This window comes from Gasterosteus aculeatus, chromosome 2 (genome assembly GCF_964276395.1).
Source record: "Gasterosteus aculeatus chromosome 2, fGasAcu3.hap1.1, whole genome shotgun sequence".
Classification (NCBI taxonomy): Eukaryota; Metazoa; Chordata; class Actinopteri; order Perciformes; family Gasterosteidae; genus Gasterosteus; species Gasterosteus aculeatus.
The window spans coordinates 4,879,601-4,903,620 of record NC_135689.1 but is presented as its reverse complement, the minus strand read 5'-3'; the positions used below and the strand labels follow the sequence as shown (position 1 = coordinate 4,903,620).

General features: G+C 41.9%; 4 protein-coding genes across 5 annotated transcripts; all 4 read right to left on the bottom strand.

Annotated features, from left to right (window-relative positions):
• Nucleotides 1-336: 336 nt before the first annotated feature.
• LOC120829374 (uncharacterized) lies at nt 337-5,962 on the bottom strand. 2 transcript variants are annotated; one of them, XM_040193411.2, is made up of 5 exons: nt 5,433-5,962; nt 3,752-4,224; nt 3,294-3,360; nt 1,894-2,746; nt 337-1,796 (listed from the first exon to the last, which is right to left on the bottom strand). In XM_040193411.2, coding segments are annotated over exons 1-5 (1,674 nt in total). In that variant the 5' UTR covers nt 5,712-5,962; the 3' UTR covers nt 337-1,794. The 2 variants fall into 2 exon arrangements, with proteins under 2 accessions (XP_040049345.2, XP_040049344.2); XM_040193410.2 differs by having other exon boundaries at nt 3,752-4,227; nt 5,433-5,953.
• Nucleotides 5,963-6,522: 560 nt separating this feature from the next.
• Nucleotides 6,523-13,175, bottom strand: LOC120829375 (immunoglobulin-like and fibronectin type III domain-containing protein 1). The gene is made up of 12 exons (XM_078087166.1): nt 13,057-13,175; nt 12,375-12,516; nt 11,938-12,234; nt 11,076-11,372; nt 8,931-9,110; nt 8,700-8,828; nt 8,243-8,551; nt 7,875-7,960; nt 7,588-7,780; nt 7,202-7,498; nt 6,808-7,134; nt 6,523-6,710 (listed from the first exon to the last, which is right to left on the bottom strand). Exons 2-12 carry the CDS (start codon nt 12,388-12,390, stop codon nt 6,706-6,708), a joined length of 2,136 nt encoding a protein of 711 aa, XP_077943292.1. The 5' UTR covers nt 12,391-12,516; nt 13,057-13,175; the 3' UTR covers nt 6,523-6,705.
• On the bottom strand, nt 13,057-17,904 carry LOC144386356 (uncharacterized). The gene is made up of 9 exons (XM_078087181.1): nt 17,741-17,904; nt 16,662-16,857; nt 16,047-16,319; nt 15,575-15,895; nt 15,000-15,101; nt 14,743-14,862; nt 14,112-14,237; nt 13,702-13,834; nt 13,057-13,181 (listed from the first exon to the last, which is right to left on the bottom strand). The coding sequence occupies exons 1-8, from the start codon at nt 17,861-17,863 to the stop codon at nt 13,704-13,706; spliced, it is 1,392 nt and encodes a 463-aa protein (XP_077943307.1). The 5' UTR covers nt 17,864-17,904; the 3' UTR covers nt 13,057-13,181; nt 13,702-13,703.
• Nucleotides 17,905-17,981: 77 nt separating this feature from the next.
• Nucleotides 17,982-22,463, bottom strand: LOC144386221 (immunoglobulin-like and fibronectin type III domain-containing protein 1). Its single transcript, XM_078086150.1, has 7 exons — nt 22,298-22,463; nt 21,313-21,389; nt 19,893-19,952; nt 18,776-18,898; nt 18,467-18,606; nt 18,229-18,328; nt 17,982-18,061 (listed from the first exon to the last, which is right to left on the bottom strand). The coding sequence occupies exons 2-7, from the start codon at nt 21,356-21,358 to the stop codon at nt 17,982-17,984; spliced, it is 549 nt and encodes a 182-aa protein (XP_077942276.1). The 5' UTR covers nt 21,359-21,389; nt 22,298-22,463.
• Between the last annotated feature and the right edge of the window lie 1,557 nt (nt 22,464-24,020).

The window sequence follows — 24,020 nt, the reverse complement described above, 5'->3', positions numbered from 1 at the left end:
AATATTGAAAGCCTTATTATTTAAAGTAAGTAAAATCTTTTCCTTACCTCCAAAATTCAAACGTTGCGATAAAACATCTGGGGACTGATGTTTCGTAAACAGGAGGAAATAAATCATTTTTTTGGAGGAATTTCAACTGCGGGTCTGTGAGCATTTTTATCACAACACTGGCTGACATGTTGTGTTTTAAACAGTTGGGATTACATGAGCTTTCGTACACTTAGTGTGTCCGGCTTTGCCTATACGGGTAACAGCACCCCGCCCCATGCGCCGCTCAAGCAATATTGATTGATGTGAATTGTGTACGACAACAGCACAGAATCCAGTCCAGAGAAGTGAAAGAACCAGCGTTTATTTAAAAAAATCATGAAATACAAGTTTCAAACAACCAGTAACCAGCGCCTTGGCAAATGCTGTGTGCTTTAAAAAGCAAAACGTCCAGTGGGGTCCAGGTGTCACTATACTACAAAGAACTGAATCACTAAACATTCCACATCTGACTCCACTCGTCATGTCTCTAAAGAGCTCATTTTCTAACAACATATTTATTACTCTTAATATCTGATCTTATTCTTCTGACTCAATCACAGCTTGCACATTATTTCTGCACTTTTAAGGATGTCACATTATTCCAGTCGATGTGAAGAGCATCTCAGAGACACGGTGTTGTGGTTTGACCTTACGCCTTGAACTTTTTTGTTATTCTAATGTTCCCAGACAGGTTCATCAGTCTCAAGTGACTGTGCAGATACGAGCAGAGGCGCTCCTTGCTCCTCCTTCGGAGTCCCGGCATTGTTTCAATTCAAGTTAGGATCAGACACGTCTCCATGCAAAAGCTCCCCAGATGCAACTGTAAAGTTAAAACTTAAACTGAGGTTATGATCAATCAATATTGGCCTTTCATTTTGGATGAAAACGACTCGTTGTCTCTCTGATTCTGCTTTTCAATGCCACTCGAGACTTTGCTAAAATCTTTGAGGGTCATTTGTTCCTGAAGCTTTTTTATCACCAAATCTTGACTTTGTAGTCCCCCAATATACAGCTGTTATTTGTTAAATTACTGAATGATGTCAAATCTGAACTAAAAAAGAATAAAGAAGAAGAATGATGCTGAAAAGATTCTTGGTAGATGACTTATAGTTTACAACACTACAATTGTGTAGGTCTGAGTTGGAGTCGTTGAAGAGCTAAACCAAAGCATACTCCCAGTTTTTAATTACAGTAAAAAGTTTTTTTTTTTAATCTATCATCTAGTTTGTCCTTTACTTAAAAAATATTCAGGACTTTTTCTTGTTTATCCCGTCAAAGATTCTTTCTTTCTAGTCGGCTGTGTTTGCCTGAGTAAAAAAGTGGGATACATTCAGTAACTAAAAAATCGTCTCATAGTAAATTTCAGGAAGTGAGAAAAAGAACCCATTCATTTCAATGTCCCCATGACAGGCGTTTCTTATGGCTTAAGCTGTAGTGATTGACAGTTAACAGTTCGGGACATGACTCTGACCATAAACAAAGTGGGAGTCCTGTCCAGTGTTATTATGTGATGGATTAAGGCTTCTGAGGTTGTTGTTGGCAGGGAAAACCCTGAATTACTCATTTCAACATAACAGCCTTGTCTTATTTTGAGGTACATATTTCAGCTTTGAATCCAGCGCAGTGGCTGAATTCTGACTGAGGTTTGCCTTCCAAAGAGCAACCACATACACAACAGCAATCAATCATTCCTTCCTACAGTCGGCATGTAAAATTCAGAGTTCCGATCTGACTTTCTGGATATGTCCGGTATGAAACAATGCCCTCTGTAAAACATAACAAAACAAGAAAATGTTAGCACTGGGCAAAACAGTGATGTTAATACATACATTGAGTGTTGGAAAACAAGTTATTTTTTCTTACATTCATCCTCCAGTAAAGCGTCATGTCCTAATGGCTCCTCTTCGTCACCCGTCTCCTCTTCAGCTGCTACATGGTACGGTTCTTCCTCCCCTCCCAGTCCTGTTTCTCCTTCAGACAACATCTCCTCCTCTACTTCTTCTTTTGTATCCCTCTCTTCTTCATCTGCATGCTGGTTCTCCTCTTCAGGCTCTTCTTCACTCTGCACCTCCTCTACAGGAGCAGTTTCATCATTCGCCGAGTCTCCCCATTCAACAGGTGCTTCATCCTGTGCCGCCGCCTTTTCTCCTTCATCCGCCTCCACTTCTGGGTGGGATGTCTCTTGTTTTCCGTCAGTAGGAAATGCTTCTTCGGCTTCCTCTTTTCCAGATGTTGCAGGTTCCTCTCCTTCAGGTACTGCAGCTTCCTCTTCTTCAGATGTTGCAGCTTCGTGTTCCGCAGATGCTGCAGCTCCGTCTTCTTCGGATGCTGCAGGTTCCTCGTCTTCGGGTGCTGCAGCTTCCTCTTCTTCGGGTGCTGCAGCTTCCTCTTCTTCGGGTGCTGAAGCTTCCTCTTCTTCAGGTGCTGCAGCTTCCTCTTCTTCAGGTGCTGCAGCTTCCTCTTCTTCAGGTGCTGCAGCTCCCTCTTCTTCAGATTCTGCAGCTTCCTCTTCTTCAGGTGCTGCAGCTTCCTCTTCTTCAGATTCTGCAGCTTCCTCTTCTTCAGGTGCTGCAGCTTCCTCTTCTTCAGGTGCTGCAGCTTCCTCTTCTTCAGGTGCTGCAGCTTCTTCTTCTTCAGAAGCTGTAGCTTCCTCTTCTTCAGAAGCTGCAGCTTCCCCTTCTTCAGGAGCTGTCTCTTCCTCCGCCGGTCTCACCGGCTAAACAATAGAAAGCAATAAAATACATATTTGTTCATAGTAAACCAGATTATTTATAGTGAATGATTTGAGGGGCAGATATGTGGACACCCAGATGCTTTGGTAAATGAGATAAGAGAGAAACGGCATGTAGGTGTGGATGTAAATCCTTTGGGGACTCCATGCCTAGCAATTAGCTCGTTCAAATTAAAAGATGGAAATCTCATTATAGTTCCCTTTAGGCACAAAATAGACAGAAATAGCAAAGAGACCATGTGTGCTGACGGTATGTGTACTAGGACATGTCCCGCATGCTCTGCCATTATAGATCTAGTATCATCTAATGATACAAAACTGTTGTAAAAAAAAAGATCTGTGACATATTGAGTTATGTATTTTATCACGATCCCGTGCATCGTGATTTGTTCAGCAATTCAAGTTCAATCTGGTGACTGGTGGGTTTTCGGTTTCCGTGGTAACCCATTTCTGCAGCGTTTTCTCCAGCTGAGCTGAGTTCAGAGTGCAGACTTTGGGCTCCTGAGTTCTGATCCTGCCGGTTCTGACCTACCGCATTGAGCTGCTCTTCCACACCCGCCTGCTGGAGCCGCTGGGACGCTTCGACCTCAAGCAACTCTCTGAAAGAGAATGAGTGGAATCATGGTTTATTGTTATATTACAGAATGAATTGTCTAGCCCCATGAAGCCTGACCCCTTATTGTTAATTGTATTGTCTATTCGTTTGACTAGGTTGCTTTCTTCTAATCTAAGGTGTGCAACGTCACATATTGTTTACATAAGCTGATTTTACATTTAAACAATTCAGCTCCCAAAACCATCTATGCAATAGAAGTGTTTAAACAGATCAGATCAATCACAATGTGATTTGAGGCCTACTGACTCTGGACTAAAGTAACACACAGCGATGACAGCGAAAGGGGCTTTGATAAAGTCAACATCAAGTCATGGGTCAGCGGAGGTGAGCTATTTGCTCCACAACACTGCCGCCTTTTTGTTCTACCCGCCCACCTGACGGCAGCCATCTCCCGCGTGCCGGCCTCGAGCTGAGCCTGGTAAGCGTCCAGCCGCCCCTTCAGTCTGAGCACCTCGGCTGCTTGTCCGTCCAAACCGGCACTCAGCGCGGCAACCTGTCCTTCCTGCAGCTTCGACTCCGCCTCCCCGACGCTCACCGCCAGGACCTCCACCTTGCGGGACAGCTCGACGCCGAGCGCGGCCAGGCCGTCCACCTGAACCCTGACCCCGTCGAACTCCTCGCTCTTCCCCTCCAGCAAGCTCTGCAGCTGGCTCAGCTGCTCCGGGGACACGGTGCCCTGCTGCACCTCCGCCAGCCGGGCGCTCATCTCCGCGTGGAGCGACAGCACCTGAGAGGGGAGCTCGGACGTCTTGAGCTGCTCCGCTGTGGCCAAGGCCACCTGTTTCTGGGCCAGAGCATAAGAATCCTCCAGGGCGTGGAGGCGGGTCTCCAGGCTCTCCGGAACGTGCTGCTGCAAAGAGACGCACAGGAGCGATGCCGGGTCAACGTGGCCACAAGTCTGTGACTCTGGATGAGCGATTCAATAGTGCCTGTAAGTGCCTGTACCAACTACGGTATAAGTGGACTCCAAAACAATGAGAACTATTTAGTAAACATGATGTTACCGTGTGACGTTTCTCCTTTCATAGGTCCATGGACTATATGAAGCATTTCATATACAATGAGAACAGGTCTGAACATGCCTGTACATCATAGTGAAACTTCCGTCCTTCCTTGCAAGAAGTCACGTGATACAAACCGAATACTGAATTTGCATAATAAAGTAACGCATAGAAAGGAGTTAAGTATAGTTAATCAGCATCTGGTTTCAAAAACATTTCAACTAAACTTACAAAACCACTGTTCGCTGTCGTTAAGACGTGTAAGTGTGACTGAGCTGGTGTGAGGAAGGGAACGAGTGGTCAGACCGGATTCGTTGTGGTTGAGTTCAAACTGAAAAAAAAGAATCTTGCTCATCTTGCTTGCGGCAACTTAGTTGCGATACTATGAACAGGAGGAAAGTGTGGCTGAAGCCCATGAACCATGCGGCTCTGTTTGCAGTGACAGCTATAGGAACGAAAGTTTCTTTGATTAAGTAGTACTTGCAGTATTTACTACACCTTTATCATTTCAGAAATACAGATGAAACAATCACCCCTGTCTGTTATTCTACAATCCGGCCTGTAAACAGCCTCTGAACTGGTGCTGGTTTTCAAAGTCACAGACTAAATTTAGCCTCGGCTCACTGCTGGCTTGTTTCTTTCTATTTTGGCAGCATCCTCTGCGCAGCTTTAGAATTGTGATCTCCACTCCAGTTAGAAATAAAGACATTTTCCACACAGCACTTTAACACTGAGCACATTCACGTATTCACGCAGCAGCAGGTCAAGATTAATTCCTCTTCACCAACCTCAGCAGCTGAGTGCGTGATAGAAATAGCAGCGTTTTGTGCTCACTCCGGTCAACATTTTGAAATCTGATAACAGGCCCGAGGGTCTCCACCCTCCACCTTGGAGGTGTGAGCATGTGCTGAGGCCTTTTCCTGTTGAGTCAACGTGCACATTGGAATCTCAGATCGTATTCATATTGTAATATGTATGTATATATCACAAGAGGAGCATTGTTCATTCGCCTAGAAAAAAGTATTATTTTTCGTTTCTTTTTGTCGCCTCTTACCTCGCTGCTTGACTGTCGCATTTCTTCGTGGGACGACTGAAGTTTTACTATTTTCATCTGCATGCCCATGAGATTGTCAGTTAAGTGGGTTAAAGTTTGCTGCTGCTGGAAACAGAACCATGCGCCCCCGGCACCGCCGATCGCGATGAGCAGGAATAGAACCGAGAGCACCGCGGGGTTGTTGCCTCCGGCGCGACTCTCCGACTCGGCGACGTCGTTCCTGAACGAGCCGTCCTCATGTTTGCTGTTGCCTTTCCCTCGCCGATGCTTCGCCGTCATTTTATTATCTCCAACCACAGAGGACACAATGTTCTCGCCCGGCACCGGGAGCGCGGTGGGTCCAAGCTACCAGCGGCGTTTGGAGTCTGGTTTCCCTCTGCGTAAAGCGGCTCCGCGCCAAATGCGGGCTGGATTCAATCAGCGCGAAGTAAAGCACCGAGAGGCTGCGACGATGAAGCAGGAGAAGAGGCAGGAGGAGGGGGGCGTGGACCGCGGGGGCCCGCGACCGTCCATTCAGGAAGAGCGTGTGTGGGAGGTGTGGGGGTGTGGAGGGGGGGGGCTGAGCCTGGCAATGGCAAAACTACACGTAGAGGGTTACTGTGCGCTATTTTTGGCCCGCTGCAGTTGTGCGCTCCTGTCGCGCAGGGCCACTGTGGGTTAGGATGGTGGGACATGGTTGGCCATTTATATGAACGGCCACGTGACCTTTTGATGCTTGTGGCCCATTTGGACACAGTTTGGGGTTAACAGTCCTTTACTTTATTTGTATTAATTCAGTCAATTGCCGTTTTATTGTCGGCTTGTCGAGAGGCACCATTGTGTCTTCTTGACTTCCCCTGTTAAACCGGTTCCCCCAAAGATCTTCTGAGCACTGCTCTCAAGACTTGGATGAACTCAATTGCCACACAACTGCCACAGTATCATGAGTCTCATCTGTTTTCAGACGGACATGTTTTCTCAAGCTGCTGTGGATCCATTCTCAACAGAAAAACGATGTTGAACCACAACCATCTCCATCTATTAGTATGTGATTTGAACCATGAGACCAAACACTCCAGGTTTATCATCTTTAAAAACACCAAGGACATTGTTTTATTTAAGCAATACTTCTATTTATTTTTATTAGCGTTCCCAATTGACACCACAGTCCATTTTGTTCCTGTTACAAATAGTGTATTACATCCAAGCAGCACAACCAGTCCAACTCCAAGTTTTTACATTGAATCTAAACTTTAAAAGAAACACTGCTCATTCTGTGCCGCCTGTAGTTTCTTCACTCTGTATGTAAAAAAAGATGAAATAATACCACATAATTAAACATGTTTTTTTGTTTTTATTCCACCCTCGGAAATAACCAGCGGTGTTTCTCTCTCACCTTTCACGCTGAGGACGGTGGAGCACTCGGCCCGCCCGAGGGCGTTCTCTGCAGCGATGGCGTACTCCCCCGTGTCTTTGGGGCCCACGCGGAGAATCAACATGGAGCAAACGCCGCAGGTGTTGCAGATGTAATAGTTAGTATCAGTGTTGAGGCTGATGTGATTGCGGTACCACGTGATGCGAGGTTTGGGGTTTCCCTTCACCGCGCAGCTCATGTAGCACTCGTAGCCCTTGGGTGCAGCGTGAAACTTCAACGGGACGATGAAGGTCGGAGCGCATCGCAAGTCGCAGTCCTTTCTGGTCGGTACGCTCACCACACATTTTTCTGCAAGGAATGAGAAACAGATTCAACATTCCTGAAGAAGAGACAATTTGAGGTCGCAAACGTATACCTTTCTTCTTCTCCTTCCAACACGTCGGTGACTCTGACGGCGCGGAAACGCCCATGTCGTTTTCGGCATACACCCGGAAGTGATATTCCCTCCCGGGCATGATGTTGCAGACTGTACACTTGTTATTGAAGAGGTTTTCAGCCACTGTTGTCCAATTGCGTTTGGTGGAGTCCAGTTTGGACACAGTGTAGTGGAGGCGGTCATCGCGCTTCTCATCGGGAGAAGGCTCCCAGATCACTGTCACTGTGCCGGGCACGTTTTCCTCCAGCTCTACGGGGCCGGGTGGCTTTGGGTCATCTGCAAAACACAAACCTGTTACCGGCTCATCCATCAACACAACTTACCACATTGATGTAGCAAAAGAAAAAGTCATATCTTAAATGTACCTGTGACCCTGACCTCTGTACTGAATGTCTCCTGTCCTGCAAGATTTTTCACCAAAATGGAGTAGATACCAGAATCTGAGCGCTCAGACGAGGGGATCAGCAGCTGCGATGAGCTGTCAGAGTTGCTGATTGTGACTCGTTTTGTCACTGGCACGTTGTCCTTTATCCACATAACATGTGGGCGAGGGGAGGCCTGTGAAACAAAAGGGACATTAGTAATGTCTTGTCTTGAATGTAAGACCCACAAACCTTGTTTGCAGATAATCAACCTAAAGATGAAATCTCACCTCAAAGTTCACTGTGATCCTGACAGAGTTCCCTGCCCTCACCACCATGAAGCTCTTCATCTTGTGGTTTGTGAACTTAGGCCTCACTAGAAAAGTTGAGCAAAAGCGATCACGCGAAAGTGCTTTTTGAAAATATTCAACTTCACCAGGTTCTTACACAATGGGGAACAACACTAGAATACGCAGAGGTTAGTTTATTAGTGATGCAGTACCTTGAAAATATCTGAGTTAACATGCGGAATATTGTCATGGCTGTAATGTGAAGTAAACAAAGTACACTTTGAAAGGCTTGGAATATCAATGCACTTCAGAATTAACCACCAGCTTATTACTACGTTTTCTTTGTTTCTTTTAACATAATGACCCACCAGGTGAGGGAATTGCGAGGACATAGTTGGCCAGCTCCTCGGGAGCACTCTCTCCCCCATCGTTCACCGCGATGACTCTCACCCAGTACATGTTCTTGGACTTCAAGCCTTTCACGCTGAAGGAAGTCGTGATGATGCGAGTGGGATTACAGCGGGACCAATCGAGGCACTCTGCAGGTCGGATCTCAACAAAATATCCCTTTGCCTCATCCTGAATCTCCGGTTTATCCTCCGGTTTGGTCCAAGTGAGGACAAAGTGGGAGTAAGAACTTTCTGTCACCTTCAGGTTTGAGACTTTACCAGGAGGCTCTGGGGTGCACAACAATTAATGTCAAATTCAAGTAATCATAAATATGATCTAAAAATAAATAATTTGAATTCTTACACATTCCTACGAGATATGTAGATGAATATTTTACGCACAATTTATTGTTTATTGTTGAGTTTATTAACTTACTCTTTGGATCCCGTGCAAAAACAAACTCGGAGGGGTTGCTGTATTCACCAACTCCTGAGAGGTTTACGGCAGTGACTCTGAATTCATATTCCATTCCTGTCACAACATCTTTCACGGCATATTTTTTCACTGGAAAAAAAATTCAGAGAAACAACCACAATGACAAAACATCAGTGTTGGTGTCTTCAACGCCGTCAGGTTGAAAGGGTAGTCGAATGCAAAGTCGGAGACCTTTTATGAGTTCATCCGTGGCATTGACGACGGACCAGAGGTTACTCCCCTTCTTGCGCTTCTCTACCACATAGCCCAGGATACGCGAACCTCCTGTGTTACTCGGCGGAGCCCAGGAAATGTTGACGCAGTCGTCGTAGGCACTGACCACCTTTGGAGGTCCCGGAGGGCCGGGAAAAGCTGAAACCGACAGAAAACAAACTGTAAAGTTTGTAGTCAGGAATACTGAATTGATCTTTTGTAGTGTGATAGTACTTACTTAAGTTAATGCAGCATTGATGCACAAAAATCCACCAAGATACTATATACATGGCCATGTTATAAAGTATCTTGGTAGACAAATAAAAACTACGTGGCACACCTGTACCTTTTTTTGTGCTGAATCCTCTGCTTTTATAGAAGTGCAGTATGCGTGACAACTATCTGCTGAAATGCTCGGCCTCTCAATTGATAGGTTGCTTGCAATAAAGTGAGTCAACTATAATAATTTGAATTTGCAGCTATTGTTTCAAATTGTTATGTGAATTAATATTTTGTGGTATAGGGCTGCTCATCAGAAGAAAACCCAAGCAATTTCACTTGAACATGAGTAATTGCTATAATTATTCACTTTATAATAGAGAGACAGACTGACTGACTTTAATTGTGTCTCATTGCTCATGAATTCTGTGAAAGATGTAATGGAGCACGGCATGGGGCAGTAATGACACTAAATCAACTGATGCTCAAAGAGACACATGTTGACACCTCGCGTGGGAAAGGCACAGGTGCGAATGATTAGATTGACGACGTCACCAATCTGTGCCTGAAACGGTCCGTGTCTGTTGCACACGTTACTAACTGACACGAGCCACAAGCGCAGCGGAACCATCCAGAACATCGCAAACCAACGTTAGTTAAAAGAATAATCTCTGCTCAGCAGCAGAAGGAGCATTTTTGTTTCTAAATTGCCTTTGACGAATGCAGGAACCTCTTCTAATCAGTGGTAAGAACCGTTTGCTTGACAAATTAAAAAAAGTTTGAGTTTATGTTTGGTTAACTTAACATTAGCATTGTAGCTAGCTAACATTACGATTAACGTTAGCTTAGTGCTAACGTATTTTTACAATGTATAAAATAACCCAAAATAAAAAAAAACTATCCAATGTTAATGTTAGATAACAGGCTAGCTTAAATTGTTATCTGACAAGATAGCATTTTGATATTCGACACCATTAATAACGTTAAGTTTAACTTCATATACACTGTTACACTTGCCAAGAACTGTAATCACATTGTATTGATGGAGTTTAGAATATAACGTTATCATTATCGGATAAATCACATGTAATTATCGTTACAGTGAAATGTAAACTACCATATAACGTTAACTAGTTAACGTTAAACTTTAAACTTGATCCATGAATACAAAAAAGTGTTTACATTAAGGGAAAAAACATGAAAGGCTTCAGGGCAGGTAGATCGATATTAAGAAGAAATACTGGTGTGTGTGACTTAGTCAGCACCGATGAAGTTATCTGCAATAACAATTTAATGTGTACTATTTTTACAATGGCAACAGATTGTGGAGAAAAACTGGACGATGACCTGGGAGTGGACGGCTTTAAACCTTCCTCGCCAGTCTTACAAACCGATAAGACTCATGGAGAACGTAAGTCAGTATTTTTCCAGTGTGCCTATGTTTTATTTGTGTTGTGTTGGCCTCTGTGCTGTACAAGGCCTGTGATTGTTGTGACCATTTTCCTTTTTTTTTCTGCTGGACTTTTGGTTAGCTGTTGTGCCATCAGGAGGATTGAATATACAGTACCGGTGAAAAGTTTGGACACATTTTCTCATTCAATTTAATAAGAAACTGTCTCCATACTTTTAACTGGTTTTGGATATTGAAAGTGACTAATATATTGTTATTGCTTCGCCGTGTGACTTGTAATGAGCAGGTTCAATAACTTCAAAAGAAGATTTCACGTTGGAGGATTCTTTTGTCATATGGCAATAAAAGTCTTTTAAGTATGTTTAATTGAGACTAGAAAAAACGTGAAACCTCAGTGTGTGCAGTTCATAATGTATTATCATAGGATTGTAGATTAGTTGGTGGACCAAACTGATCTGACAGACGTACACCACAAAAGTCCCAGTTTGGCTCACCTAGTGTGCCGGCTTGCATTTCATCAGTCTCCATCACTCCACTTGCACCCTCGGCAGTAACTGCCCGGATACGGTAACAATATTTCCGGCCATGGTCCACGTCTGTATCGCGGTAGCTGGGTACACCTGGGATTTCCCCAATTTTCTTCCAGGTGTTCCGTCCCACCTGCTGTCGCTCAACCATGTAGTTGATCACTGGTGAGCCACCATCATCCTTTGGCGGCCTCCACCTAAATTCAATACAAATAGCGGAGCCTTCTGTTACCTCTGCAGGACCCAGCGGGGAGGTAGGTTTGTCTGAAACATCAAAAAAGTGTTTGTTAAAACTTGAAAGTCGAGAGAAGGCTGCATTAAAACAAAGGAGAGACAGCATTTTATTGAGAGATAATACAAAACTAATTTGACACTTCAAATTACATTTGGCCGTTTTGGAGCTGAGGTTTTCAACATAATAACTTCTGGAAACCACTTAACACATCTTCAAACTGTCACATTATCACCCACTGGACTCTTGCAATTGGAAAATAAATACCTAAATCTGTCCAGGCACAGATGGGGCCCAGTGAAATGGGCCCCTTTACTCACATGATAAAAGACTGGCCTGATTTTTACAATTGGTCTATGTGGATGAACTGTGACGCAGTTAACAAAACCGCTGTTTGCTGCGTAAGATCTTACAGCAAAGCACTTCTAACTACAGAACGTCCTGCACACATCAGATCTTTTGGTATTGGCAAAGATTTATAGTGACAGTTAACTTTTGAGTAATTTTTTTTATTTTTATCCTTAAGTCAAACAGTGCATGGCAGGACAAATTTGCTCCTAATGAGAGATTTTCCTGCATTGTCCTTCAGTCACTCACCGAGCACAATTAACTGTGAAATTGCCTCAATGAAGCCATGTTCATTCTTGAGCTTAATCCTGATCTCTCCCGTGTTCTTTCTCTCGCACCTGCTCAGTAGCAAACGGCTGTGACTTGCAGATTTCTCTATTTTTGTGTTGTTGTTGTCATCTAGGAGCTCTTCTCCTTCACTGTACCACTTTATCTTTACGGGTTCTTGGCCAAGAAACTGCAGTTTGAAGATGGCGTGGTGGCCTGCTTTAACCGTCACAGGCTCAGTGAAAGCTCTGAGGTCTGCGTGGTTAAACCTTGGGGGATCTACAAAAAGAACAGACCAGTTAGTCATTTAATTGGTATTTAGCTGTAATTTGATACTGTCTGATGGATGTTAATATACATTTGTTCAGTTAGCCGTTTATACTGTCTAATCATTATAGATGCAAGACAAATTCTCAAACCTTTGACGTTGATCATTGCCTCTGTTTTACGACCATCTACCTCAAAGCGGTATTTCCCAGAGTGCTCTTCCTCGCACCTGATTATGACTAATTTATGGATCGCACCATCATTAGTCACACTGAAATTGTCATCTGGGGATATCTGGTAGGAAAAGGGGACGACGAATGATAATCAGCAATCCAGGCAACAACTCTTAATTAGTTATTCAAATCTGAAACAAGGGCTTTCTGTCCTGCTCTCTTGTGTCCCAAATAGTACTGAAACAACTGCCAAAAGAGGGGGGGAATGAGGGGGGAATCTAATGAAAGTCTATGGCTGGATTTGTTGCATTCATGTATTACACTTCAGATCCACCCTGTTTGGTTTGGTTCAGTTCAAACAATCTCAGGCTGTCCCGAAAGTGATCCCCCAATATGTAGGCGTTGTGTGCCTAAACCATACAAGATCCGTTTACAACCATGCCAATTAATGTAGGCATGACCCTTAAAACACATATATGTCCCCTGCATCAGAGATTGGAAAGGAATAAAACCGAAAGTTGGTTGAGATTATGCTCTATGTATTTTAGTAGTTTATCAAACTCATAGTATCCTTGAATAATAACAATCATAGTTGTTAAATGTGTTCCGGATATACCTACAGTATATAGTACGAAAGAAGAGTTTGACCTTTACGACTGACCTTTTTGCCGTCTCTGAACCAGGCTCCCTCACAATCTTCACTGCTGAGTTTACATGTTAACTCTGCAGTCTCATTGATGACGGCATTGACATCAGACAAACCACAGATGAAATGAACCCCTGGATCTAACGCACACACACAAAAAACAGTTAACTGGGACTATTTTGAATTGCATCCAAAATCAGACCTATTTAACAATGATAGAAATACAAAGTTCTTTTAACATGTCCTATTAGTAGGGATTTCTATTGTTTGTTATGCTACAATATAACAACTTTTCTTTATTTAATGTCAAATTTTCTATTTTGGAGCAAAAATAAATCATACACTGTAATATACATATTATTAGTGAAGATTTAAAAAAAAATGTTTGCCTTGTAATGTATTTCTCTAGGGAGGTGTCCTGCCAATGTAGCAAATCCTGTTTCACATGCAGCTATGGTTAAGAAATGAGTATCAGTTATGAAGTTCATGGTTTGACTGCAGTTCCAAGATCTTAAGTTACTGTAAAGTATTCTATGCATATAAAGCACACTATGAAAACCATTACGGTCTTTAAAGCGTGCTAGCATGACAAGGTATACATATAACGAGCAAGTGTATTTGTTGGATGTGATGTTGGAGCCTCTGATTCAGTCGTGACACCTTTAAGGATACTTGCCAATCACCACATCTTCTATCAGCGGTCCTCGTCTTTTACGCCTTGACTGTCTCGCTGCGCCAGTGAAACCTTCAGTCTCGTCACACCCACTGTGTTCTTCAGGACATGTAATTTCACCTTTTTTGGAAAGTCAAATTTAAATCCATGACAAATCCAATACATTAATAAAGTTGCGGGTTGTTCATAGGGTCATTAATAACAACCAATAATTTGCTCTCCTGTTGTTCATGGTGCAATAACCATGAATTGAAGTATAGAAATGATTCTTCTCATACAACATGTTGTGGAACAATATTAATTGCTACATAGAGCAAAACCATCAGAAACTTAGATTTTCCGTCCATTGGCTCACACTACACTTCCATGTTGTAATGCACCGCTTGTGGTCACTTACCATTGACTTTCTTTAGCTTCTTGCTTTGCTTTGAACAACGTGAACGCTTGTGCTGGCCAGGAGAGTCCTCACTCTCGTCACTGTAACTTGCTTCATCGTCACTCGCTAGTTCATTTGGATCTTGCCCTATAAGGAGAGCAACAAGAGCTAAAGACTTAATTATATCCCAAGAGCTGTGCCACCATTCTACTACACAAGCTCATATAGTGGTGGGTGGATTTCACTAACATTTAAAACTACAATACAGGCAATAAAAAAATAGCCCCGTTTGTAATATTCCACATGCTCACTTATTCTTGTTGTATTTGAAATATCAAAGGACTTTCAGTTAATTTTCATTGTTTGGGTCAAATCACATCACCCCAAATAAAAGGAGTAAATACAAGTACAGTACCTTCGTCTCCTTAGGGTCAACTAGAGTGTCTTTGCAGACAATCAAAGCTTTGATATTACGTTATCAATAAATTAAAAGTCAAGGTCAAAATTGTACATTAATTGTACCCAGAAAATGATAAATTGCATCAATTAAGGCTGTTGCTTCTCTCAGTAGTTAAATGTGTGTGACAAGCGTGACCAATCATGAGCTGGCAACTTCCTCCATGCAGTCAATATGTTGCCTGTTCTTTACTACCAGATGTACGTTGTTTCCGGTGAGCCTTCTTTGTGTGCTTTTGGCCTCTAGCGTCTTCATTTCCATCACAATCTGCTACATCATTTTGACTTTCGGCTGATCCCTCAGTCTGGTCTAACTCTACCAGAGGAATCAGTATTGTTAAGACAATAAGTAGGCATGTTAACTGGACTCAAAAAGAGAGTTGTCAATGAAAGCAATAGATCATTCATATAGATATGAATATCACGCAGCATAGTTTCGCCATGTAATCTTACCAGTTTGTTCATGTTCTCTATTTCGACCGTGCTTTCTGTTTCTTGACTTATTGACAGATCCGGTAAAGTCATCATCGTCTTCAGAATCTCCTTCATTTTTATCTGCGGAGTGTCAATTATAGTAGAATGATTGAGCGTTGACCTGTCAGAGGAATGTTAATCAGGTTTGTTGTGTGGGACCTCTTTTAGATGACTCCACTTCAGCTAACATTCTATTTACATTACCTGTTCGGCGGTTTATATTTAAGCTGTAATTTAAGTTTGATTTAAAACTTAAATAATCACAATGAAACCATGGAACAAAATCTTTAAACATAAAATTAGGCCCAAACAATTAGATACTGATTGAGCTGACTGCTTATCAAGATTCTTAAGATTTATAAAATGTGATTGTGATCACATTTAACCCAAGCACTAAGAATAAAGACATAATTTAGCTGAGATCTAATCATGTTATGCATTCATCCACTCCTATCATAATATATTGGAAAAGAAAAATAGCATGTTTTGTTTGTGAACATATTCTAAACCCCACTGGCTATTCACACGATAGATGTAGCATAGATCGACTTTACCTGTTACCTTGTCAAAATCCATTTGACCTGATCGAATGCGTTTCTTGTTCTTTGGGTTACCAAGACGCTTCCCTCCTGCTCGCGTTACACCCCCCGAGTTGTCCAAAGTAGTGTCCATGCCATTTCCTTTAGACTTTTTGACCATGGCTGCCACTTGTCCTTCTCTGTGTTTTGCTTTTACCGCTGCTAAAATCTTCTCCATCTCCTCTCGTTTTTTAATTTGTTGCTCTGCGGCCACCTTCTCAAGGTCGATCGGTGTTCCACTCGCCACGGTAGTTTTACGAGCTCTCCTCATCCCAGCGGAAGCAGGGTCACTCTCAGCTTAGAGGACATAAAACACAACAAAAGTGACACATGAGTCACCTATTTTTTTATTTGTGGGAATCCTAACTCAAAATGATGACTGCAATTAGGATCCCTTCAGCACACGCTGACAAATTGGTTATTGAGGCATTTTGCCGTTAGGTGTTACCTTGAACAAGCAGCCAGGCACTGCAGGACGTAACGCCAGCCCCGGCTGAATAGATGCCTTGGTCCAGCGGGTCGCAGTCTTTAATCAGCAGTCGGTGGATGAGTTTGTGGTCCGACACGGTGATGCTGTACTTCTCTCCCTCCTCTAGGGTGATGCCCTTGCCCGTCCATGTGATCTTGGGCAGTGGGTGGGTAAGGACGCACGCAAAGAGGACATTGTCTCCTTCTTGAGCTTTAAGCTCCTGAATTTTGATGACAAAGTCCACAGTGGAAACTGTAAAAGCAACACAAAACGATTTGTTTTGGAACACAAAGCTACTTCAATTAATGTGATAGTAATGAGTGATATTCTGTTTGTGTTTACCACTGCTGAACCATAAGAAACCTGCACATACAACTGCAGCGTGGAGTGACATCATTATAGATTAAGTGGGGAAATCATTTTACTTTTGCAGGACCTTTTCAATATTTGTTTGAAAAAACACTGCTGTCTCACAAACTGTTTTTAAAAAAAGTAATCTCGCTCTCGCAAAACGGACCTCAAAGACACTTCTAACCTGCACTCATGACGGATGTTTAGAAAACGTTTAATCCTAAACAGCGTTCCAGCACATACGTATAAATTTTGTAGAAAGTAGCATGGCCTCTTCATCCGTCAGATCCAGCCCTGTGTTGAGGAGATGGACCTCTTCCTCCTCCCGATGGAGCCCCGTGCTCTTTTGCATCACTTTGAGATTAGAATTTTTCGTCCTCCCACCACTCGACAGGCTGTGGTCCTCCGTTCCATTTTCATCATATGCAGTCGTACCATCCTACCAAGTTCACACAGGACACATTCTGTATTATCACTGCCAGATAAAGTGCATCCATATAATTTAGAAGAATACAGCGGTATTGTTGTCAGAGTGCACTGCCATTGCACTTTGCCTCAGTGTGTCAATGTTAGAGGCCTATGTATAGTGTTCTGAGTGAAACATCCTTAAGGGAATAGGAGGTTAATATACAATTCAAACTCTCAAAGGAGGTATTGTGAAAACAGTGCAACGACTATCTTCTTAGGCTCATGGTCCGATTCTTAAAGTTATTGCAGTTATGATATCACACTGTAAGGACACCCATACATCTCTGAAGCAGAGTGCTTCTTTTTGATCTACCTTTGTTTTGTTGTGGGAGAAGGAATAAATAGTTGTTTAAAAAAAAGGTTATGGCAGGTTTATTTTCTGTTTTAGTTTTTGCATGAGGCTCATCTGCATAGAAAGGGGAAAATGTGTGGAAAAAATACACATTACAATATTAATGCAAATAGCAGAAGAGTGCTGAGATTCCATTTGCTTCGCAGCCCATTTAGGAGAGCATTTCAACGTTTGTGAGACCCTCAAGAACTAGACCATTTTGTCTCATTTGTGCAGGTTTAGCAAGCACAGAAGCCGTACAGTCCTTTGGTGGAGCAGAAAATGGAAAAGAAATGAGCAGCTGAAGAGATATTAATCCGCTCATGGTGCAGCATTAACCTCAATTTCTAGCTTTAACGAAGCACAGCGATCTTTCTCTTCTTCTTTTTTAAAATATATGCTTGTTTTCTGACATGAACGAGTAAATATTTCAAATGCCTTTCGAACTATCAACTCATCGCAGCGAACAATAAAAGGTGCTCCTCTGTGAAATGGCTCTCCTTTAAGAGCCGACTGTTTTTACCTTGTAGTTATTTTGCGCCCTCTCCTTCTTCTTTTCTTCCAGCTTCTTGAGAATCAAATGTAAGTCTGAGACACCAAACTCAGTACAGATGCGCTCGTAGTCTTTCTTATCAGCTTTCAGCATTGCCTGCCAGAATCTTTCATCACTTTCCCCTCCGGGTTTTTCCTTACTAAAGCAAATGTTGAAAAATAGTTTAGCCAGACAAGAATATATGATTCAATTTTCACACTTATTCAAATATCTAACAAGATATTTTGCTGTCGTTTATGTTGTCTTGCCTTCTCCGAAGCAATTTTCTGAAGTCTGAGGGATGGTTCGAGGCTGAAAGCAGGAAATTCAACTCCAATTTCTTAGTGTTTGTCAGATAAAGCTTTTAAAACTCTAGTTTTTCTTTAAATGATTAAATACACAAAAATAACTTTCTTTCAAATGAAAACATGTTGAGGGGAATTACAATGCTAGTTAGCGACTATTGCCTTCACTCTCACCCTCAATCACAGTTAAAGTCGTTTTGCAGACAGCTTTTCCATATTCGTTGGCAGCGTAGCATTTGTATGTATCCGTTTCCGCACCAGACACTTTGACAATCTAGAAAAACCAATGATGCGAGATAATAGCAATTCATCAGATGTACATTGAATTTACGTATTTTATTACAGCCTTACTGTTCATTCTGTTTTACTGTGATATTAAACTGTTCAAAGGTGTGGTCATTTAGTTACTCACCTCTAATATATGTTCTCCAGTTGATTCATCATATTTACTGTGAAATTTCTTCTTGTCTGTAACGGGCCCTTTAGCTCTTCTCCATGACACTTCCGGTTTTGGATCCCCTTTCACCACAACTTTAAAAATGGCCATGTTCCCTGGAGGATTCATGAAAATACTGCATCTTTATTTTCATATCATTAACAAATATTCGAGAATAGTGCTATGCATTCTAACCCATCAACCTTTCTTTGATTTATTGTCACATCTTTTTTAGGATAACAGCATAAATATTTCAGTTTTTCTACTGGTTATAACAAAACCCACCTTCTTTGATATTTTCTGGCACCGGTGTGCTCTCAAAATCTGGGGTGCTTTTCCCCTCCGGTATGTTTATTACATACTGCGTAATCATTACTCCAGGAGTCATGGATTTTATCCGGATGACAGCTACACAAAGCCGGCATATATGAAAATAAACGGTTAATTATGAGCAAAGTACTTTATAACCTGTAATCAAAAACAAACACAAGTGTAATAGAAAGATATTATGTTCAGGTGGGGAATGCTGCTTTTGTTAATAGGCCTAAACTATAATATATCAAGGTTTTGAGGACTTATGTCTCAACAGCATTTGGAAAAACTTTCATCTTCAGTAGACTGGACCATTGTAATGGTGTGTTCACAGTCAGACAACTGCAGCTTGAGTCCTCACTGAGACCACTGAGTGGTTGAGGGCTGAGTGGTTTAGGGACACAATACATGTCTGTCCTGTTGCTATCTTACAAAACATCCGACCCCCCGGGTTGCATGGGAAAGGTCAAATCTCTGCTCCCAGAGTCCGAAGCAAACACGGAGAACGTTCAGTTTTTCTGGGACTCTACAGACCTCAGCAAATTGGCCTTTCCCTGCCTAGACTTACTTATTGTTTGCTACCAGCTGATGTCAGGAGTGTCAAATGTTTTCCCAGGGATGCTGTGGTGATGGATATGTATTTTTCTCAGATTCTCACTGAATGATGGAAATATGTTATTTAGTTGAAAACACGACAGATTCATTCCCTCAAGCATCTCAAAAACATCAGTGCATGACTTCCACATTGTGATCGTCTGCCAACGTGCATTGCAGCTGAACACTTTCTTATCAGGCTTTGAATGTGCAAAGATAGAGGATCACACGGGAGTCGATGGAGCACAACATTAATCCATGGATTAAAGGTTATTATGACAAGGATTGAAATAGGTGAAAGGCACCCTGCCAAACATAGGCGACAGATTTGGCAATGCAGTAAACAGATATGTTATCAGTCCAAAGGCAGGGCACGGTATTCAATAATACCCAATATATTATTCAACATAAATTCCATTATTCCTAATAAGAGATACTGCCTTGAATTGTTTTCAAACCGTAGAGCAGTTCAAGGAGACATTCTCTATTATTTCACCTGACTTGCTGCCAGACACTTCATTAAAACGCTGAATGTATTGATGGACGATGGAGAAACCTGGGGGGGAAAGAAGTTACAGTAGATCAGTTAATAGGAGTGAATGCTACGCTATGGCTGTCGGATATGAAGTGGATATATTTATCTATACTGTACGTGAAGCATCAATTTACTTTTTTTATTTTCTAGATGGATGTCATGGATAGATGATAGAGAGAGAGAAATGTTTGAGGGAGTGAGACAGAAGTAATTGAGTGAGAGCCCAAAATAAACAGTGGAGGAAGTGGAAGTGACCCAGTCGGCCATAATGTGGAAAAGGAAAGGCCTGAATAAACTGAAGCACTGGGAGGCTCTCCGCAAAGGGCAGAAGGCAGGCGACCTTAATCCAGGGATGTTTTTTTCTCATCCTCAGTGGATCACTGAAGTTTGACTGAGAAGATCTTTTGAAGTGCTTATTATTGGGGCATGTTATAATACATGTTGCATAATTCTGATGGAGATCCTGTGCAGCATGTGTCTGAAGTTTTTTTTACATTCCTTGCGCTTTACAGATGAAAACTGACAATGCACAAATATAAATTTTTCAACCAGCAATAACATGTTTTATAACCGTTAAAGTGAAACGAGATTTAATAACCGTTTTTAGTTTCCAACAACTCACTCGCTATTCTCCAAATGTCGTTTGATTTTTTGTTTATTTACTGTCCGCTGCAACCTAACATAACACAATGAAAGTGAAGCTGAAATAAGTGAGATACTTAAAACCATAAATAAATGCATATTTTGGTAAAGCCCTGTTAAGTTTCATTACTATCCCTTCACATTGACACAATCTTCATGTCTTTATCTGATACATGATTATAAAAATATTGATTAGTGCTGCCTCATAAAAATTGTTCTAAATGTTGGTAGCAGAGAAAGTGTTAAACTGACTTTCATCTAGAAAGATGCAGTAACCGTTGTTTTCAACAGTAAACGACGAATACCCCTTTAATATGAATACAAACATAATAAAGACTTTAGTGGCAGACATTTGTGTCCTCAGCATTACCCTTCATGTTTCAAAGTGTTTGAAGCTGTACTAATCTCCACTGAATGCAACATCAAGTTCTTTGTTAACCTCCGAGTTGTTTTTGACTCGAGCGATACGCTCTGTTTTGGCAGCATTAGTTACAGCTCAGTTTGCTCCACTTAGGGGGGTGAATTGACTTCCACATAATTTAGTGCGTTGTAGACGGCAATTGAATATGGTTTTATCTCGCCAAGACTAATGTTTGCTTACATTCCAGATAATCACTGGAAAATACTGTTATGGACAATTTGTCCACTTTGTTGGCAAAAGATGGACATGAGTTAGTAAAATGGGACACAAGTAGGCATAAAAAAGATGTGCAGAAGGAGGTGAATGACAATACTGTACATCGTCTGTTGCTAGTGGGTTCTTTGTTCTTCGCTGTTTTCCACATTTTGGCGAGCTATAACCGTGAGAAGGGCAACCTGTGAACAGAATGCAAACATTAACACCAACATCAGGCATCTTATTTGGAAAAACCTGTATATTTATATACATAAACTTATATTACTTAGTATTTATCTTATAACATAAACTATGCGTTTTATGTTCCTCAGTATGTGCCACATCTTTGTTCAACAATACAGAAGATTGACATGTAGTGTCACCTTGAGTTTCTTTATGCGTGACAATAACAAATCCTTTTAAGGGAGCGATCTGAGGATTTGCAAACATTAAGATGGCGGTCATCCAGAGGCCAAGTCATGTTGAATGCACAACAAACACTGATGGCGCTCAGCTCCCAAGCTATAGTTAGCTGTAACCCCGTAATACCTTCATATGGTTGCACCAGGCATCATTGCATGGCATCTGCTAACTCAATTTTCAGAGGTGGAATTCTCGGAATGTAATGCTCCCAAAACATCAGCGTATTAAAAGTACAGTCAAAACAATTAACAAAAAGCATTAAAAAGCCAATATGGAGAGAAGAGGGGGCTGAGACACAGAAAGAGTTTTTTTTCTCATTGCAGCTGAACATCCGTTCTTTGGTTACATGGACACTTACAATGGTAACGACATCCCTTGTATAACTGGCTCGTGTTTTATCACAGATGCAGAAGAAAAAGTAAAAGCACAGAGCAAAATTTCTTCATACCCGACAGTGCCGTCAAACAAGCACTTTCATGGAGTGAAAGTCAACTCTTAGATCCAGACCTCGAAGTAGATTCCACTCAAGAGCATCCTGTCACCCCCCCTAGTAAATCTCCTTTTACTATAGTTTCATGAACCATAATCCACCTGGAGCTCATGACCCAAGGCTGACCGAGGGTCAGGACGCACCCCTGGGTCACACAAGAACACAGACAAACAAAGAATGAGGAAAGTGGTTTACCTGCAGCTCTGTCCTCACTCCCACTGAGACGGCTTTGCAGAAGGTATAAACCTGCGCTGTCTGGGTTTTACTGGATATTGAATCCTTCGGGAAGACGCGTTAGGTTTAGCTGCCAAGCTGGTTGCCTAGACAGTGACTGTCAAAGAGAGGCTTCTTCTCTCTAGGCAGGTGGATGCTCAAAGCCGGGTGGTTGTTATTAAGGGGCGGGTGGTGGTGTGGGCACTGCATGATGTAAGGAGGGATGAATAACCTCGGCCAGCGAGAGGGAAGGGCTACCAATGACGAGTTAGTGGTGAAGTTTGTGTCTTACCGCACTAATTACCGATGACAGCGTGCTCATCTTTCACAGAACAGTTGCTGACAAGAAAACAAATGCAGAGTTCATTTGATTTGTCTGCTATCTGATGCGTTCAGATACCACATTACAAATGCCATACTCCTTGAACTGCCATGGGGTAAGTGGTGCTTTCACTGCCGGTTATGTAGAGTGTTAATTGGTGTGAGTAAAGGCAAATGAGTTCAAAGGATACATTAGAGTTTGAGCTGTTACACTTGGCTGTTATGGAAACATGAAGCATTAAACTATGGTCATTTCTTTTTTTGGTGACTAGCAGGTAACGTGGCAGAATCTGGACTGTAAAGCTAATAACAGAATGTGGTGTTCTCTTTCAAGTGTTACCCTTCATTGAACTGACAGAGTATGTTGTCGAAAACAAACTCCGAGATCACACGTTTTGGACAAGGTACTTATCCCCTTGTCTGCTGTGTTCCTCTTATGTAACATAATCAAGGTCATGGCATTTATGTGGTATAAGCTGTCCTTGTCTCGGCTTTGAGGCATTTGTGACTCCGGAAAGGGAATGTCAATTAAAGAACAAGGAATTAATGTTCTCAAGGTCAAGTACCAGTGTGCACAACAAGTCAAACGCAATCTGTCTTTAACATTCATACCACTTTTAGTATGTAGTAGATAAAATATGTCACCACAGCATAAACATAAACATGGTTGTCTTTTACACAGTTTGTTTTTGCAGTTGCTGATCTATTTTCCTTTATGGGCGGTAATCAATTCCTGTTATGTTTTCTCTGTGGACACCCGTTCGTTGTTGTCGTTGTCCCATTAGCAGCCTGACATGTTCACTCAGCAAATCAGACTTTTCTTTTGGCACCGCCAACAGAAATCTTCAATTTCTTTATCTGCTCTACAAGATGAATTGTCACCTAAGCCACTAACGTGTGAAACCCAAGCATATAACGCTATGCTAACAGTAAGCAAGCTAACCTGACACCTAAGACAAAATGCTAGCATGCTAATATTAGCATTCAGCTCAAAGCAAAGCCTTGCCCAACAGCTGAGGCTGTAGAAAGGCTGTCTGACAATGTCTGGTAAATTGAGTTTGATATTTCTTAAAATGGATCTTGAACAAACATTAAAGCCGTTTTAATTTTGCTACCAACACAGGCTTACCTCATATGTCATTGTTTCCAAAAATGTTGTTTTCTGGCTTATGAGTCAATGCGATAAACATACTTCACCACTAACAGAACTACATCTTGTGTCTCAAAGGCGTTCTAATTTTGAATTTTATGTAACAGGTCCATCCGTTTCCTCTAGTGATATTTCACCTCGTGGATTGAATAATAAATGGAAATACAGGCTTTGACACTTCAGACAGGTCCTTTTTCAACAGGATATAGAATCTACTATTAAGTCCAAACGGTG